General features: G+C 35.0%; 1 protein-coding gene across 48 annotated transcripts in view; it reads left to right on the top strand.

The window, feature by feature from the left end:
- nedd4l (NEDD4 like E3 ubiquitin protein ligase) overlaps nt 1-16,713 on the top strand; it is a 166,227-nt gene that overhangs the window by 113,933 nt on the left and 35,581 nt on the right. For 8 of the 48 annotated variants that reach the window (XM_073935858.1, XM_682997.8, XM_073935853.1 and 5 more), the window contains 3 exons: nt 6,994-7,050; nt 8,313-8,447; nt 11,799-11,966. In XM_073935858.1, coding sequence (XP_073791959.1) covers nt 6,994-7,050; nt 8,313-8,447; nt 11,799-11,966 — 360 coding nt within the window. Of the gene's footprint in view, nt 1-6,990; nt 7,051-8,312; nt 8,448-11,795; nt 11,967-16,713 lie in introns of all 48 variants that reach the window. The other 40 variants (XM_073935857.1, XM_068216010.1, XM_073935852.1 and 37 more) reach the window with 5 other exon arrangements.

Below are 16,713 nucleotides of genomic sequence, written 5' to 3'. Positions count from 1 at the left end.
TTTTCCATTTCTTAAAGAGACAGCCTGCCAAAATCATTTCGCACTTTTACAAGCAGCCATATTTGACTTTGTTTTATGCTTTAAGATGCATGGCTTTACAGTACATAGTGCGCTGTCTCTTTAAATGATCCGCCGAGAGCTGTTTTACTGCAGATAAGCCACATATGGTAAAATTAAATTAGCCATGTGGATGAGGTAACCGAGTGAACGGCTCCTGTTTGCATGAGGCAGACAGACACTGGATGTTCCACTGGAAGTTCAGCGCATCTTCGAAGCATTTGTGCTTCATTTAAACTGTAGAAGTGAGAATGTTGTGTTTTATTTTCAGAAAAATTTATGCTGAATTGTTTACGTGGTGCAGTCTGTCGACCCAGCAAAGAAAAAAGAGTAGAGAAGCATTTACAGGGTGTCTGCAGGGTCAATGATAAAATTTTAGGCCTTAAAAAGGTCTTAAATCCACTGAAATATATTGTTGTAGGTCTTTCAAACCAGTCTTCTTTTTCCAAAGTCTATGTACACTACCTGACAAAAGTCTTGTCGTCGATCCCAGTTGTAAGAGCAACAAGTAACTTCTAGTACAAAACCATTTGGAAAAGTGGCAGAAGGTAGATTTTTCTGATGAACTGCATTGCAGGATTGGCCAGCCCTGTCACCAGAGATGAACATTAAACACCTTAATCGAGCTATTACCGTCATGTAGGATTTTTCACCGCGTTTTGCGACAGGATAGTCCACACCAACACACAAGGCTGTTTGACACTTTTTGTAACTACCGAGTCAGTGCAGACTACAGACACCTGCATCCTGAAATACAGAGTTTTTTTCTTCCATTAAGCATGCGGTATGAGCTTCCATTACAACAACAGTCTTCCAGCAGTTTATAGTTGCATCCAGTATCTCGTTTGTCACGGGGGCATGCATGAAATGTTCCAGAATGAAAGTGAAAGTGCCAAACCGCCATAAAAGTCGACAAATTAAAATTGAAACTCCCAAAATGACATGAAACTCCGGAGAAAATGCAGATAACGTGGTGACGCGATGACATTAATCAAATTATGCGCTGTATCATGTAACATTCAAAAAGCAACTCATGTAAACACCTTAATCTTATTATTGTCTTAATTAGATTGATGCAAATCATTTGATTACTGATGTCCATGTAAACGTAACGAGTGATGATATATTATTATATTGAAGCATTGATATTGTAGAGGGCAGCACGGTGGTGCAGTGGGTAGCATAACCGCCTCACAGCACGAAGTTTGCTGGTTCGAGCTCTGGCTTGTTCAGTTGGCATTTCTGTGTGGAGTTTGCATGTTCTCCCACGTGTTTGCTTGGGTTTCCTCCAGGTGCTCTGGTTTCCCCCACAAGCCCAAAAAAATGTGCTAAAGGTAAATTGGGTAAGCTAAAATTGTCCATAGTGTATGTGTGTGAATGAGTGTGTATGGATGTTTTCAAGTGATGGGTTGCAGCTGGAAGGGTATCCGCTGTGTGAAACATATGGTGGACAAGTTGACGGTTCATTCCACTGTGGTGACCCCTGATTAATGAATGAATGAATGATATTATAGACTGTGGCTGTCATAAATCAAAGTCGCTTAAGCTCAACATCTCTGACTTGCAGAGCTGTGATATTAACTAAATGTTGTTGGCTATTTTTAAAAAGGGGGAGGGGCTACCGATACATCCAGACGTACGTTCATGCTTCAGTTGAAATGACATAACATTTTAAACAAAGCTGCGCATTTCAAGGCTCTTCTGTATTTTATTTTTGAAATGCATTTCAGACCTTAATTTCTTCAGGAAAAAGTGCCCTCACAATGACCGCTTTATATGCAGGTGCTGGTAGTGAGGTTTGTGGAAGGGTTAAGAGGTTGGGTTAGTCCCTGAGAGTGTTTTGGTGTCCATTTCATTATTGTATCATGGCATTTAGAGCAGCGCATACTGGGAATTTCCCAGATAAGATCTGGCAGCTTACACAGGAGAGCTCCGGTAACTCTGTGCTATGGATTAGGATCCGTTATTAAACCTTATAAAGGCATAAAGCAAAGGTGATGCGCGCTTGCAGTGGATTTACTTCTTGTTGGTCTAGTATGATTCATTTGTTTGTAGTGCTTTGTTTATACGAGCGCTAGATGCGCTGACAAGATTTTCAGGACAAATGAATCTGGAATAGGTCACCCATAAATGATGACTGTCATCATTTAATCAGCCTCGTTCATTCCAAACCAAGTTTCTGTCATGCAGGAGGAGATGCTTTAATGAATGCTCATGCTGCTCTTTTTCATGCTGAATGTAGTGACTAAAAAGGCTGTCAGGCTCAAAAAAGGGCAGACGTTTGCCATGATTTATATGCATCTTTTGTATATATGTTTATAAAAGGCAGAATTGGTTGAAGAGTTGTTGTTTTTTTGTTGTTGTTGGTTTTTGAAGGAACTTTTTTATGCTTACCAAGATTATTTTACTGTAGTTGAACCAGTCAACGTTCAAAAGAGTTAACTAAGGCTGTGATTATTTGGGCAAAATATATATCAAAGGTCTTAAACTATTATTTTTATTTTTTATTTGTTTGTTTATTTAACAAGGACAATACACTTGACATTGTTATACAAAGATAACCGATGTAGCGTGCATATAGCATAAAGCTAATTTGCAGCCCTCGTCCTTGATTAGGCTTTACATAAAAAAATAAAAAAACTATCAAGAATTAAACACAATACAACAAACGTACAATATATACAGAGCCACAAACATAAAATGCAAGTCAATCTGAATAAAGAGAAATGTAAACGTGACCAACCTAAAAGAAATATACATAATGTTAACAATGGTGTAAAAATTTCAACCATTCTTTCAGCTTTATAGAAAAAAAACTGGGAGTTCTGATTGTAAGTTCGTCAGGCATGGCATTCCATAGATGTGAACCTTTTACTGAAAAGGATGACTGACCCACTGCGGTTCTGCATCTGTGGATTCTAAAATCCCCACTTACTGCCCCTCTAGCCTTCGCCCCATCACTGCTGAATTTATCTACCAACTCACGGACTACTTTAGGGGAAAGACCATGTATACACTTAAACATGGTTTTTAAAAACGAAAACTTTAAAAAAGCATCAAAACCTAACAAGTTATATTTTTTAAGAATTTGAGAGTTGTGCCATTCTATTGGTTTCTGATCCATTACTTTGAAAGTTTGTTTGTAAAGAGACATTACAGGCCTGACAACTGACTGAGTTGCTATATTATTTTACTATAAAGTAATTTTTTCATGTTTTAAATGTTATTTATTGTTGTGTTTAAAGCTTTTATCATTACGCTACGTTGGTGTCTCAACAAGATTCAGAAATTATTTTAAATGCTGGATTAATGCACAATAAAGTTTTTATTACAACAGTTTTGGAAATAGTTTTATACCATTTTAAATATATCTTTTTTTTGCGCATGATGTATGTTATAAGTGCACATACATTGTTTACCTATAGTGTTTACATGGTCATAATACAGCAAGTAATACAACAAGCATTTAGATTGTGCTAGCTTTTGCAGCTGGACATTGCTTTACAATACCCTTGATGGGTGAACATTAGCCAGTGGGGGAGTGTCTTTTGTCTCTCCAGGTGTGAATTATTCATGACCGTTGTCACTATCACTCAGTATTCTGACCCAAAACAGACTTTACAAAATGTAAAGCATTGTAATGTTTTCTTTGAATGAGAGAACTAAATAATTTTTACGTAATTGTGAAGTAAATATTCTAGCCTACAAGACTGCTTACTCAAAAGTCTTATTCAGGCTCATTCAGTGTGTTTTTCGGACCTTATTTCAGCTGCAATTTTTTTCTCTAAAACCTACTAACCGCAAATAATATGTTTTTTTCAAGGCAAGAACATACATCTGTATTTCTCACATATTATCGTAGCACAGTTTGTGCTGAATCCAAAAAAACAAAAAAAAAACATGTTGGCCATCACTATGTAGCTGAAATAAGCACAAATGTCATGGCATGTCAACACATTTTAGGCACCCCACAATCACCTCAGACCCCAGAGGGTTAATCTTTTTTGAGATATTTTCCGCCAAGACCAAACACATAAACATTGTCCTATGCATCTCTATTGAGAGTTGTCATGACAGAACATTATTCTAAAATCCGGCAACCAAAGTCCATCAAAGTGGTTCAGTATTATTACCTTCAGAACTGCTCCCAAAAAGCATCTCACGTCTTCAAATGCCACTGCGCGTCCAATGCATTACGTCTTCTGAGGCAAAAGTCATTTATTATATAAGAAAAAAGGCCCAAAGTGGCTTCTCCTAAGCAGAAAATGATAATTTTTTACATATTTAGTGCTAGTTTATTAGGAAGTGATGATTTTAAACTTAAAGCTTTAACTCTAAGGTGCTTTATTTACATGCTGTTTGTGATATTCCAAATCTACTGTAGTAAAGCCTCTGGTTTCCAGCCTCTGTTTTAGTTCAAGCTTTTCCAATGCATTTTCAGAGCACTTGAAAACCTGAATATTAATCCTTCCACCGCAAAGATTTAAAGTGGAAGAATGTTTCTGAAGTGATACATCCTTTACATTTTTTGTAAAGAAAGAATCAGCTTAAATAGTGTCCTGTTGGGTGCCGTTTCTTCATCATGTCTGCTTTGTTCAGAAGAGGCCGATCGGCTGGTGGCCTGGATCTCTCTGGCTGTCAAGAGCTTCTGCAGATGAGGGATTTTGCAAATCTGCCTGATTTTTATTTTTTTTTTATGTGTGGGCGAGAGGTGGCATTTTCCCCACACTTCCTGTCCCTGTGTGCGAAGAGGCTGACATTTCGCACGAGTGGAAATGTTCAGTCATTGCTTGAGAGGACGGTTAATAGGATTTGAGACAAGAGTGTCTTTCATTACATCCGTAAGGAAAGCATTTAGGGAGAGAATTGACTGTTTTGGCGTTTGAAATGTGAAGCGTGTGCCAGTCAGATGTTAAGTCCAGGTGTTGTTTCCTCAGTGTTTTTGTAGGCTGTGAGTCAAGTGTGAGTCAGTTTGCTGAAGAAAGCGACTTATTTTGATGATTCTTGACAATTTTTTTTAGATCAGTCATCGTGAATGAAATGTATTCCAAGGACTGCCTTATGTACTTACGGAACAAAGTAGATGTTTATTTGATCAAAAATGCAGTAATTATGTTGTGATATTTTATTATAGTTTCAAATTGCTGTCTTTTTGGATATACAGTTGAAGTAAAAATTGTTTGCCCTCGTGTGATTTATTTATTTATTTATTTTTATTTTTCAAATATTTTCTAAATGATTTTTAACAGCAAGAAATTTTTCACAGCATTTTCTATAAAATTATGTTATTCTGGTGAAAGTCTTATTTGCTTTATTTTGGCTAGAATGAAACCTGTTTTTAATTTTTTAACCGTTTTAAGGTCAATATTTTTAACTCCCCAATTTGTCAATTGTCTTCTGAACAAACCATCGTTATGGCTTGCCTAATTAACCTAGCTAAGCCTTTAAATGTCACTTTAAGCTGTATAGAAGTGTCTTGGAAAACATCTAGTTAAATAGCATTTTCTGTCATCATGGCAAAGATAAAAGAAATCAGTTATTAGAAATGAGTTATTAAACCTGTTATGTTTAGAAATCTGTTAAGTCTACAGGGGGCTAATAATTGAGGAGGGATAATAATTCTGACTTCAACTGTACATTACTAACTGTACATTTATTTCTGTGAATTTTAACTTCCAATGCTCAAGTTTTCGGTCTCATATGGTGTTTCATAAATCATCTGATTTGCTGATTTAGTGCTTAATTAATATCAGTTATTATTGGTGCTTTTAATTATTGATATTAATTAGCATTTTTGAATGGTCACTGGAATAATAGGCTGTAGGAAATTCAGTTTTGCAATCACAGGAATGAATTATATTTCAAAAGGTATTAAAAAATGTAAATTTGTTTTTATTAAATAAAGCTGAAGTCAGAATTATAAGTCCTTTTTGTTCCCCAAATACTTCCCAAATGATGTTTAACAGGGCAAGAAATTTTTCACAGTATTTCCTATAATATTTTTTTTTCTTCTGGAGAAATTCTTATTTGTTTTATTTTGGCTAGAATAAAAGCAGTTTTTAATAAAAAAAAATAATAATAATTTAAGGTCAACATTATTAGCCTCTTTAAGCTATATATTTTTTTCGATTGTCTTCTGAACAAACCTGTTTGCCAGATTGCCACTACAGTAATTTGCATAATTAACTTAAATTAACCTAGTTAAGCCTTTAAATGTCACTTTAAGCTCAATACTAGTATTTTGAAAATATCTAATAAAATATTAAAATTATGTGCTGTCATTATGGCAAAAAAAAAGTCACTTATTAGAAATGAGATATTTTTAGAAATGTGTTGGAAAAAAATCTTCTTGCTGTTAAACAGAAATTGGAGAATAAAATATGCAGGGAGGCTAATAATTCAGGGGGGCTATTAATTATGACCTTTAATACTTCATAACATTACTGTATTTTTTCCATGAACTAAAGGAATTGTTCACACAAATTGGAAATTCTGTGCTGTTTTGTAATTATTTCAATACATTGTAATCATCCATTGATTATAAACTATCAATTTTTCTTTCTTTTTACACAAATAAGCACTTGGGCTTTTCTTGCACTCTCATATCTTTCTCTGATCAAATCTCAATTCTCAAATCAGTGATTTTATATTAAATGCACTTCCTGGACGTCATCCAATCACCCATTTGTTTCACCAATGTTTCCTTAAGGGGGTTGCTGTGTTTTTTCAGTGCACCACTCACAAAATCACCCCCTCCAGCTGTCAAAATCCACCTAAAATAATCAAATAAACCACCCTAAAATCACTTCCCCACCTACTGCCTGTTACACTTTCTGGCTGACCCTGTCCTTCCATTTGCCCTCATTTCCTTCTCCCACTGGCCCAAATCTGGGCAACTGCCCGTCCCATCTAAAAGCAGCTGTTATTGTCCAGCAGAGCTCCCAGACCCGACGAACAAGAGCACAAACCGTCACAGGCGTTGAGGACACCATGGTAAAGTCCACATGTTGTATTTCGTGCTCTCCTGTCTTATTGTTTCTTTTCCTTTTTTTCCCATCAAGTGGTTAATGATGTTATTTATTGTTATATAATATCAAATAATAATTTATTCTTATATACATTTATCTACTTTGAACATTCATAATTTGTTTGAATTAAGTCCATTAGGAGGTTAGCCAATAGGAGGAACTCTATTTTGAGGAAGGCATAGTATATTAATTCTAAAGCTATAAAAATAAATTATGTAATGTTATATTAATAACAAGTATATTAATTAATAAAAATAAAATGTATATTATTAACTTAATTTATTTAATACATTTATTTCTTTGTATGTGTTAATTGCTTATTTACTATGAGGTGGTTTATTATATTAACATTAGACATAATATAATTAGTTTTTAATATTAATTAATGTAAATAATTGTAATTTAAATATTTGCTATTTATTTTTTATTTATTTAAATAACACATTAAATCAAGAGCACTCCTATTATGAGGTGTTTTAATTTATTAATTATATTATTCATTACAATGTATATAATTAATTAATGTCAATATTTCTATTGCAAGTATTTACAATGATACTTATATAAATAATGTTTAATAAAGACCACTTTTTAAGTAATATATATGTTATAATGAGGTCATTGATAGATAAATTATATACATTTTCAATTAATAATAATTAATATTTTTACTATAATGATATTTAATTGTTGTTTTAATTATTATAAGCAGTTTCATTACACAATTTCTATTAGTAGCACTAGGAGGGTGGTACATTTAAATTCAGAAGATTATTTTGCTTTTCAATTCCTGCCTTTTTTTTTTTTTCTTTGTGCTTAAAATGACTATAAAATAAGACTGAGGATTTAGTTTACATCGCATCTTGTCCATCTCCACCGTACAAATCCCACTTACACATTAATCGGATGCATTTCAAATGTATTTGTAACATTATAGCACGTTATCTTGTGCGGAGTGTGATTTCTCTGTGTTGTGATTTTCACTGTCCTATTTTTGTGCTTGTGGAAAATGTGTCAGTATTCTAGTTTTGAGTGTACAGTTTTTCCCACACCCATCATATCGAATATTATATCAGATAACAATGCTTCACATAAAAATATGACCCCGGTATCACAGTCAGTTCTGCTACAATGAAAAGAAGAAAGACATATTTTAATATGACCCAGTTTTTCCTGCTCCTTTGCCCTCTGACTATACAAACTCATGTGTTGTTTTACTCTGTTTAGTCTCCTTCGGCCTCTTACGCCTTGACCACGCCAGGCCTTCCACCAGGCTGGGAGGAACGCAAAGACCCCAAGGGACGAACGTACTACGTTAATCATAACAACCGTAGCACCACATGGACAAGGCCCATTCTGCAGGTACAATGTAAAAAATGCTTCTTTTCATTCAATCGATTTGTGTTGCGACAGCATGGAGGAATTAAGGGTGCTTCACACTAGCACTTTCGGTCCTCACCTGGGTTAATTTGAGGTCAGAGTATGGTACGTTTAGCTAGTGTGAACGTTGCCTTCTGAACTCGGGCGTGCACCCTCGAACCGTGCTTGAGTCCACCTGAAAGTGGTTGTCTGGAGTAGGGTTCGTGCGAATTCTGGTACGGTTCACTTCTGATATGAATGCAATCGTACCAAATAACGGAAGTGAACTGCCAACTGTACAACAAACTTTAGTTTTCATAACATTCATTCATGTGTGTGTGTTATTTCCATTTGATTTTAGGAATATCTTGAAGGTAGGGTTTGGTTCGAGTTAAGCTTTTTTAGAGAAATATTGTCCCAGGTTACACTAAATATGTAGACTCAGAAATGTATCTTAAGAACAAGCTAATCCAGTGGTTTGTACATTTTTTTACAGTGTTTTCAAAGGTGCTCATGTTTCTTTTCTGCTGCATCTGTCTTGTTTTTGCCTTTGTCTGTTTTCATCAATGTTCTTAAGTACTCGTCTTGTCAGAGTGTCTGGATGTTATTTTGTTGTGCCAGAGATTGTGTTCTCCTTGTGTTTTTATTGCTACTCTGGGGTCCGTTCTTCGTACCTCGCTTAAATGATTTAAGATGATTTGGCAGATCCTAGATCCTCGATAACTGATTTCTCGCTAATTTGGTTCTTCAAACAAGTTCGTGAATCAGATTAGAATGTCCGGATAAACTGATCTGAGATCGCTGCGTGTGTTGTGAAGGACAGATCTATCGATCCTCGAAATCATGATCAGCAATGCAAGGATTGGCTGACGGCACAGCTGCGTTATGACATCATCTGATTAATATTCAATTATCCATGTGAGCAAAATTACGTCAAGTTAGCAGTAAACGTTTTTTTAAATATGACACGCAATAACCTTCCACATTTGTTGTGAGCTGCAGGCTTTACACTTTCATGTGTTAAGAGTATTGATCATGTATTTCAATGCATATCAATGTATTTAGTTCCACATTTAGAAAAGATTTTCTTTATTATAATAGCCGTTTTTTTTAATCGGTGTAAAGAATAACTGGTTGTTTACAAAAGCATTTTGATATTGGTAAAGGCGTCTGCAACTTTTCTGAAGCATCAAATCACCGCCATATTAACTATTAAAACATGTTCATGACTGCATAAATGTATTATTGCTTTTAAAAAAAGTCACATATTGTGCATTTCTATTATACACAATTTGTATGTACTAAGCGATCTAAAAAGTTCATATCAATAAGTTTTCTCTTTGCACCACCAGGTGACAGTCTTTGTTCTTTCATTTCGAGAGTGCAGATTGCATAAGTTTTATTAATATGTATAACTTTATTTATTTTATTAATAACTATAACTTTAAAATATTTACTCTTTTCCCAAGTGTATATAACTACTACTGTAAGAAAATATCAGAATTCGGTACATACTTTCTGTATTATATTTGCTTGAACTGAGACGATCTAATCCTGTTTATATAAATTGAACCTGCTCCCGATCAGGTTTGAGCTAGCAGAACTGTTGCTATGACAACAACTCTTGGATCAGCTTTGAAGAACGAAACAATCCTGGATCGTGTCAAATCGTCAATATCCAAATCCAGCTAACTGAGTAATCTGTAACCTGGTCCCTGTTGATCTGTATCTTATTTTCATCTTCTTAGTGCTGGTAAACCGTCTACTACTCAGAAGATTCCCTCTACATCTTTTTTTTTTTAATAACAGAACTTTGAACTGACCTCTAGTTTTTACCTTCTACTAGAGCCACTGTTATGCTGCAGTCACACTGGAGTTTGAGCAAGTGAAATTCTGTTTTTGGCGCGAAATGCAACTGAATAAAACAAGATGATGTGACATATTAGTATATTTAAAATTCTTGTACAGAGAGGTCACATTTTGATCTTCCATTTGTCTCAAGCAATCATTTGTGGCTAATTTGCAAGTTAGAGTTCGCATAGCTTGGACTTGTCTTGATCAAAACTTGTCGTATGAGCTTATGAATAGAAGTCAATGGGATGACAAGTGCAGTGTGACCGCAGCTTTATGCTATTTTAAATGCTGGTATAATGCTATTTTAAAGACGGATGAAGTGATCAGGTCTCTCTAAACTCCTCATACTCTGCTCTGATTGGCCAGATAATTCAGTCTTATTTGACTGGTCAAAAAACGCAAACATCTTTTTAAAACATCCAGTCCTCAGCTACAAATACAGGGTTAAATTAGAGGTTGTTTGCAAGAGCCAATGAAAACCAAAGACTGGCAAATTTTACATGGTTTTGTGCAGGGAGTAAGCCTTGAATTATCTATGACTTGTTTTAGGCAATTCAAAAACTATTTGAAAGGCAATGAAACAAGTACTTCTGTAGAGACAGAACAAATTGTAGTCATGTATATATCCAGACAGATGTCACCACAATCTAACTATGATAAGTTTAGTTACTGATCATTTTAATCAGTTTAATTGTTCACTTCCTACTATATTTTTAGTAATTCATATAGACAGTGACCGCATTTTTAACATATTGTTTATATTTTGAACATAATGACCTGTATCAGCAAAAAGTTTGAGTGATTTGATCATAAGTCAGCTGGAATGCATTTCCATCTCATTTTAACTATTGGTCAGAAACTTTATCATGACTTTTCACCTTTCCCCATGCTCTACATCACATTTGCGAGAACACTCTGTTTAGTGTAAGAGTATTATTAAAGGATGGATCGTCCAAAAGTGACAATTATCTCACCATTTACTAACCCTCAAGTGGTTTTAAACTTTTAATTTCTGTTAAACACAAAATAAGATTTTATGAAGAATGTTGAAAAGTTGATATTGACATATATAAGAGGAACATAACATTTTATGGAAGTCACTGGTTGCTGCTTTTCATCATTCTTGTGTTCAGCAGAAGAAAGAAACTCAAACAGGTTCATGACAAAGGTTTTGAGTGAACTATACCATGTCATGCAGCTTTATGAGCAAACCAAGTCTTGACTTTGAATTACTTGTTTTGATTTCTCTTACAGCAATGTTAATCAGCTGTCACTGAGTAGGTGTCCAATCGAAAACATTTTAGACTCCATTTACACTTGTACACAGCTTATTTCACCTTCTTATGTCAAATTGATACAAATGCATCAAAATGCCATCAGTGCCTCTGACACACTCCCTTCTGCACCCTTTCAACCCTTGAATGCAATCCATCTAGAGCCTGTGTATCCATGGACTGTTTTTTGTGATGTAGCTAGCTAACCCTTTTCTCTACCCAGCAGCACACTGAGGATGGAGCCAGCACCTCGGTTGCAGCAGTAGGGGGCGCTACAGCAGCTACACCCCCTGCTTCAACCCCTTCCACCTCCAGCGGCCATCTAAGCGAACCACAAGTGCGCAGACCCCGTAGCCTCAGTTCCCCTACCGTCACTCTCTCTTCCCCACTAGAGGTGAGAACATCCCCTTATTTCCACTACCCTCTGTACTTTTTGTTTGTCCGCCCACTAGAGTCCAGTCCATGTATCAACTGCCTGATTCACCTCAAAAGAGTATTGAGGGGTTAAAAACGCATTGAGAAAGTTTCTGGTATGAAAATTCATTCCTCCAGTCTTTAGTGATTCATCAGAAGTCAGTCTAAAGACAAAACATATGTGACTTTGATGCTGTGCCAAAATCGGAGGCTATAAGTCTGCAGAGCTTTTTGTTGATATATCATTTTGGGATTGGCACCACCTCTTTTTCAAAAGTAAACCATTAAATCATATTCTTAGTGATTGTATTTATGGCCTGTTGACTAAATTACTTAAAATACATTTACTTGTTGCAGTTGGTCCGATTTTCCTTGGAATGTTTAGCTCATCATGTTGTGATGTTGGGTTTGGACCCTTAATTGCTGCTTGCAGTTATATATACTTATATGTACCTTTGTAAATTAGTGCAAGTAGTTTTGTAAAATGCTTCATGGATGTTGTAGTTTTGTTTTTCATACCTTCACTTTGGGGGTTTATTTTGAGTAACATTTGTTATGTATTGAAACTCTGAGGAAAAAAGATCCCCTAGATAAACTTCTAAGGTAACAGTTGTTTTGGCAGCTCGAGTCTCAACTGAAGTGTCTTTGATGTCAATTGTCTGTTGCAGGACTGAGTTTCAGATTGTCATTCATGCAGTTGACATAGCCAGTTTTTTCAGTGTAATATAATCACCATATCCACACACAGAACGTGGTAATATGATATTAGAATTTCCTTCTTTTCACACCGCCGCTGGCTGCTTTTTAAGTATGAACACCTGAGGCAAATTATTATTCTAGGGCTTTGTATGATGCATGGATCAGTTTTAATTCAAGAGTCCAATGTCTCAAAAGCCAATTCAGTTGAGAGACTATTTCCTGACGCATCTGCTTCAGGCCTCCTTTAATACAAGCTAATTCAATTTACTTCGATTCACAGTAAAAGATTAAATAGTGCTGGTATTTCTGCTTAGTGCAGTTATCAATCAACTTGCTTTCTTAGGGCTGCCAGCAAGCTTATTTTTGTCACTGATGCATTTCTGCTTCAATATATAATTTATTTATATTACTTTAGATTTTTTTAGGATAGGTAGATAGATAGATAGATAGATAGATAGATAGATAGATAGATAGATAGATAGATAGATAGATAGATAGATAGGTTGATGGGTAGATAGATAGATAGGTTGATAGGTTGATGGGTTGATGGGTAGATAGGTAGTAGGTACGTACATACGTACTGTATATACACTAACCGGCCACTTTATTAGATACATCTGTCCAACTGCTTGTTAACGCAAATTTCTAATCAGCCAATCACATGACAGCAACTCATTGCATTTTGGCATGAAGACATGGTCAAGAAGATCTGCTGCAGTTCAAACAGAGCATCAGAATGGTGAAGAAATGTGATTTAAGTGACTTTGAATGTTGGTGCCAGACGGGCTGGTCTGAGTTTTTCAGAAAAATTATCTACTGAGATTTTCATGCACAACTATTTCTAGGGTTTACAGAGAATGGTCAGAAAAAGAGAAAATAAGCAGTGAGCGGCAGTTCTGTGGGCACAAATGTCTTGTTGATGGCAGAGAGAATGACCAGACTGGTTCCAGCTCATAGAAGGGCAACAGTAACTCAAATAACAACAGGAAACTGAGGCTACAATTTACACACGCTCACTAAAATTGCACCCATTAGTAACAATTGAGCGACGTGTCAACGTCACAGCCTACCCGAGTATTGTTGCTGACCATGTCCATCCCTTTGACCATGACCACAGTGTAACCATCTTCTGATGGCTACTTCCAGCAGAATAATGCCCCATGTCATAAAGTGTGAATTTCTTGAACATGGCAATGAGTTTACTGTGCTCAAATGGCCTCCACAGTCACCAGCTCTCAATCCAATAGAGCACCTTTGGGTTGTGGTGGTACAGGAGTTTGCAGCCGACAAAAGGAACTGCGTGATGCTTATTATGTCAATATGGACCGAAATCTTTGAGGAATATTTCCAGTTCCCTGTTGAATCCATGCCACAGGATTGAGGCAGCTCTGAAAGAAAAAGAGGGTCCAACCTGGTACTAGAAAGGTGTACCTGATAAAGTAGCCAGTGAGTGTATGTTGATACGTTTGTGGCAAACATTTTATAGGGAAAAAAAAACATTAAAATCACAAAAAATATTTAGTGAGTATGTTAAATTCAAGGCCAAAATAAATCTATATAATCCTCATTTAATAGCTTTTTTTCTATGGGGTTTGTTGACATTTTTAAAAATATATTGGTTCCCCCCAGTAAGGGATTTTGACAGCAAAAAAAGACTTTGCTTAAAGAGTAAAACCCTTTCAGGAGTTCTTCACTCTCTGTTTGTGATGTTGAAATCTTGCATCACAGTGTTGAATTGAGCAGCTGTTGTGTGTATCAAGTTTTAATTTACTCGTCAGCATTTGCGTGTTGATGAAGCGAGCAGGGCTGTTTTCTGCCCCCTCTTTGTGAATTCGTATCAGTTAACGCTACGTAAAACTCCGGTAAGGGCAGCTGTCCGTTTGCTTATCGTGACGCTCGCCAAAGTGTCATCATTGCCAAAAAGAAGTTTAACCTCTCAAACAGCCATGACTTCATAGTTTCCTTCTGTTCTATTGCTCTAAATCTGTGTCTTAAAGCTACCTCTTCCTTTGTTTTTATAGTGCATTGTTCTGGTTCTGTGTGCACCTTGCAGAACCCTTAAAAAACGGAAAAGTTTTATGCAACACTATCGATTACTTCATGAAAATGATATGGATGTATTCTGTCATGTTTTGTTTGTAAATCTAGCTGTGAAATATTATTAATGTTAGTGGGTATTACTTTGCACAAACAACTCTGGATTCTAGATTCTAGTATTGCATGCGTGTGTGCAGGTAGGTAGGTAGATGGATGGATAGATAGATGGCTAGGTGATGGATGGATGGACGGACGGATCGAGAGACAGATATTTTTAATTGCATAATAAAATTAGCACTGGGCAAAAATTAATCATAATTATTCACATTCAAAATATAAATGTTTGTTTTGACATAATATGACGTATATTTATTATATATAATACCTAGAAGCATGTTTTTGAAAAAATGTTTATTTGTATTTAGATCTAAAGTGTATATGTATTTGATACAAATTATTTATGCATTTAAATATCTGTGACAATTGTTTTGTATAGTTTTCATGTGTGTGTGTGTGTGTGTGTGTGTGTGTGTGTGTGTGTGTGTGTGTGTGTGTGTGTGCGTGTGCGTGTGCGTGTGCGTGTGCGTGTGTGTGTGTGTCTGTCTCTCTCTCTCTCTCTCACATTGACATATGTGTATATGGGATGTGATTAATCTTTGCCCAGCTCTAATTTAAATCTATTCATTAAGTGTATTTTTATTTGCACATTTATAAAGGTGTGTGTGTCTACTATATAAGAAATTATACATCATATGTCTTTATTCATATCTTTACATATGTATGTAAATATATTCTTATACATTTCTGTATCATATAATTTGTTGTTATATTGTATTTATATAATTTGATGAAAATATAGTTTGTATAATATATATAGAAATTTGTATAATTTTTTTGTGTTTATGTAACTATCATTGCCGATTTGTATATATTTAGAAAATTTAATATTTTGAAGTATTATTTTTAAATATGCATTATACAGATGAAGTCAGAATTATTCGCCCAGCTTTGAATAGTTTTTTTCTTTTTTAAATATTTCTTAAATGATGTTTAACAGAGCAAGGAAATTTTTAGAATATGTCAGGTAATATATTTTCTTCTGGAGAAAGTCTTATTTGTTTTATTTCGGCTAGAATAAAAGAAGTTTTTAATTTTAACACCATTTTATTAGCCCCTTTAAGCTATATTTTTTTCGATTAGTCTACAGAACAAACCATCATTATACGGTAACTTGCCTAATTACCCTAACCTGCCTAGTTAACCTAATTAACCTAGTTAAGCCTTTAAATGTCACTTTAAGCTGTATAGAAGTGTCTTGAAAAATATAGTCAAATATTATTTACTGTCATCATGGCAAAAATAAAATAAATCAGTTATTAAAAATGAGTTATTAAACCTGTTATGTTTAGAAATGTGTTGAAGAAATCTTCTCTCTGTTAAACAGAAATTGGGTAAAAAATAAACAGGGGGCTAATAATTTAGGAGGGCTAATAGTTCTGACTTCAACTGTATGTGTACATAATAATATAGAACATATAATCAGTGATGAATATATATATTTGTAATATTATGGAAATATTTTTCCATAATATTTTTTACTCATTTGTTTTTCTAAATTATATCATTTGTTTTATTTTATTTTAATATATATTATTTGTGAGGCTGTAAACTTGTGTAATTAAAATTTTAGCAGTTTAATTATTTTTATAGTTTTTTAGTGAATCGGAAATATTTTCAGTGGTAATCAACAACAGGCTCCTTATGCCACATAAAAGAAGTCATATATGTGATAATGGGCCTCAGAGAGAGCTGATGGCTTTGAAGAAACACTTTGCTAATGGAATAAACAATGGCTTTTGTGGCTAATCTGCAGATGTTGGGGAAGAAGTGTCTTCTGTTTGCTCTCTTAGCAATTATTGCTAATTACAGCATCACACTTCTGTATAAAAGAAAAACAAACCGTGTTGCTAAAAGAAAAGAAATAGATGGTA

Source organism: Danio rerio, chromosome 21 (genome assembly GCF_049306965.1).
Source record: "Danio rerio strain Tuebingen ecotype United States chromosome 21, GRCz12tu, whole genome shotgun sequence".
Classification (NCBI taxonomy): Eukaryota; Metazoa; Chordata; class Actinopteri; order Cypriniformes; family Danionidae; genus Danio; species Danio rerio.
Note: the sequence above shows the minus strand (reverse complement) of the source record. Positions and strands in the feature narration are given on the sequence as shown.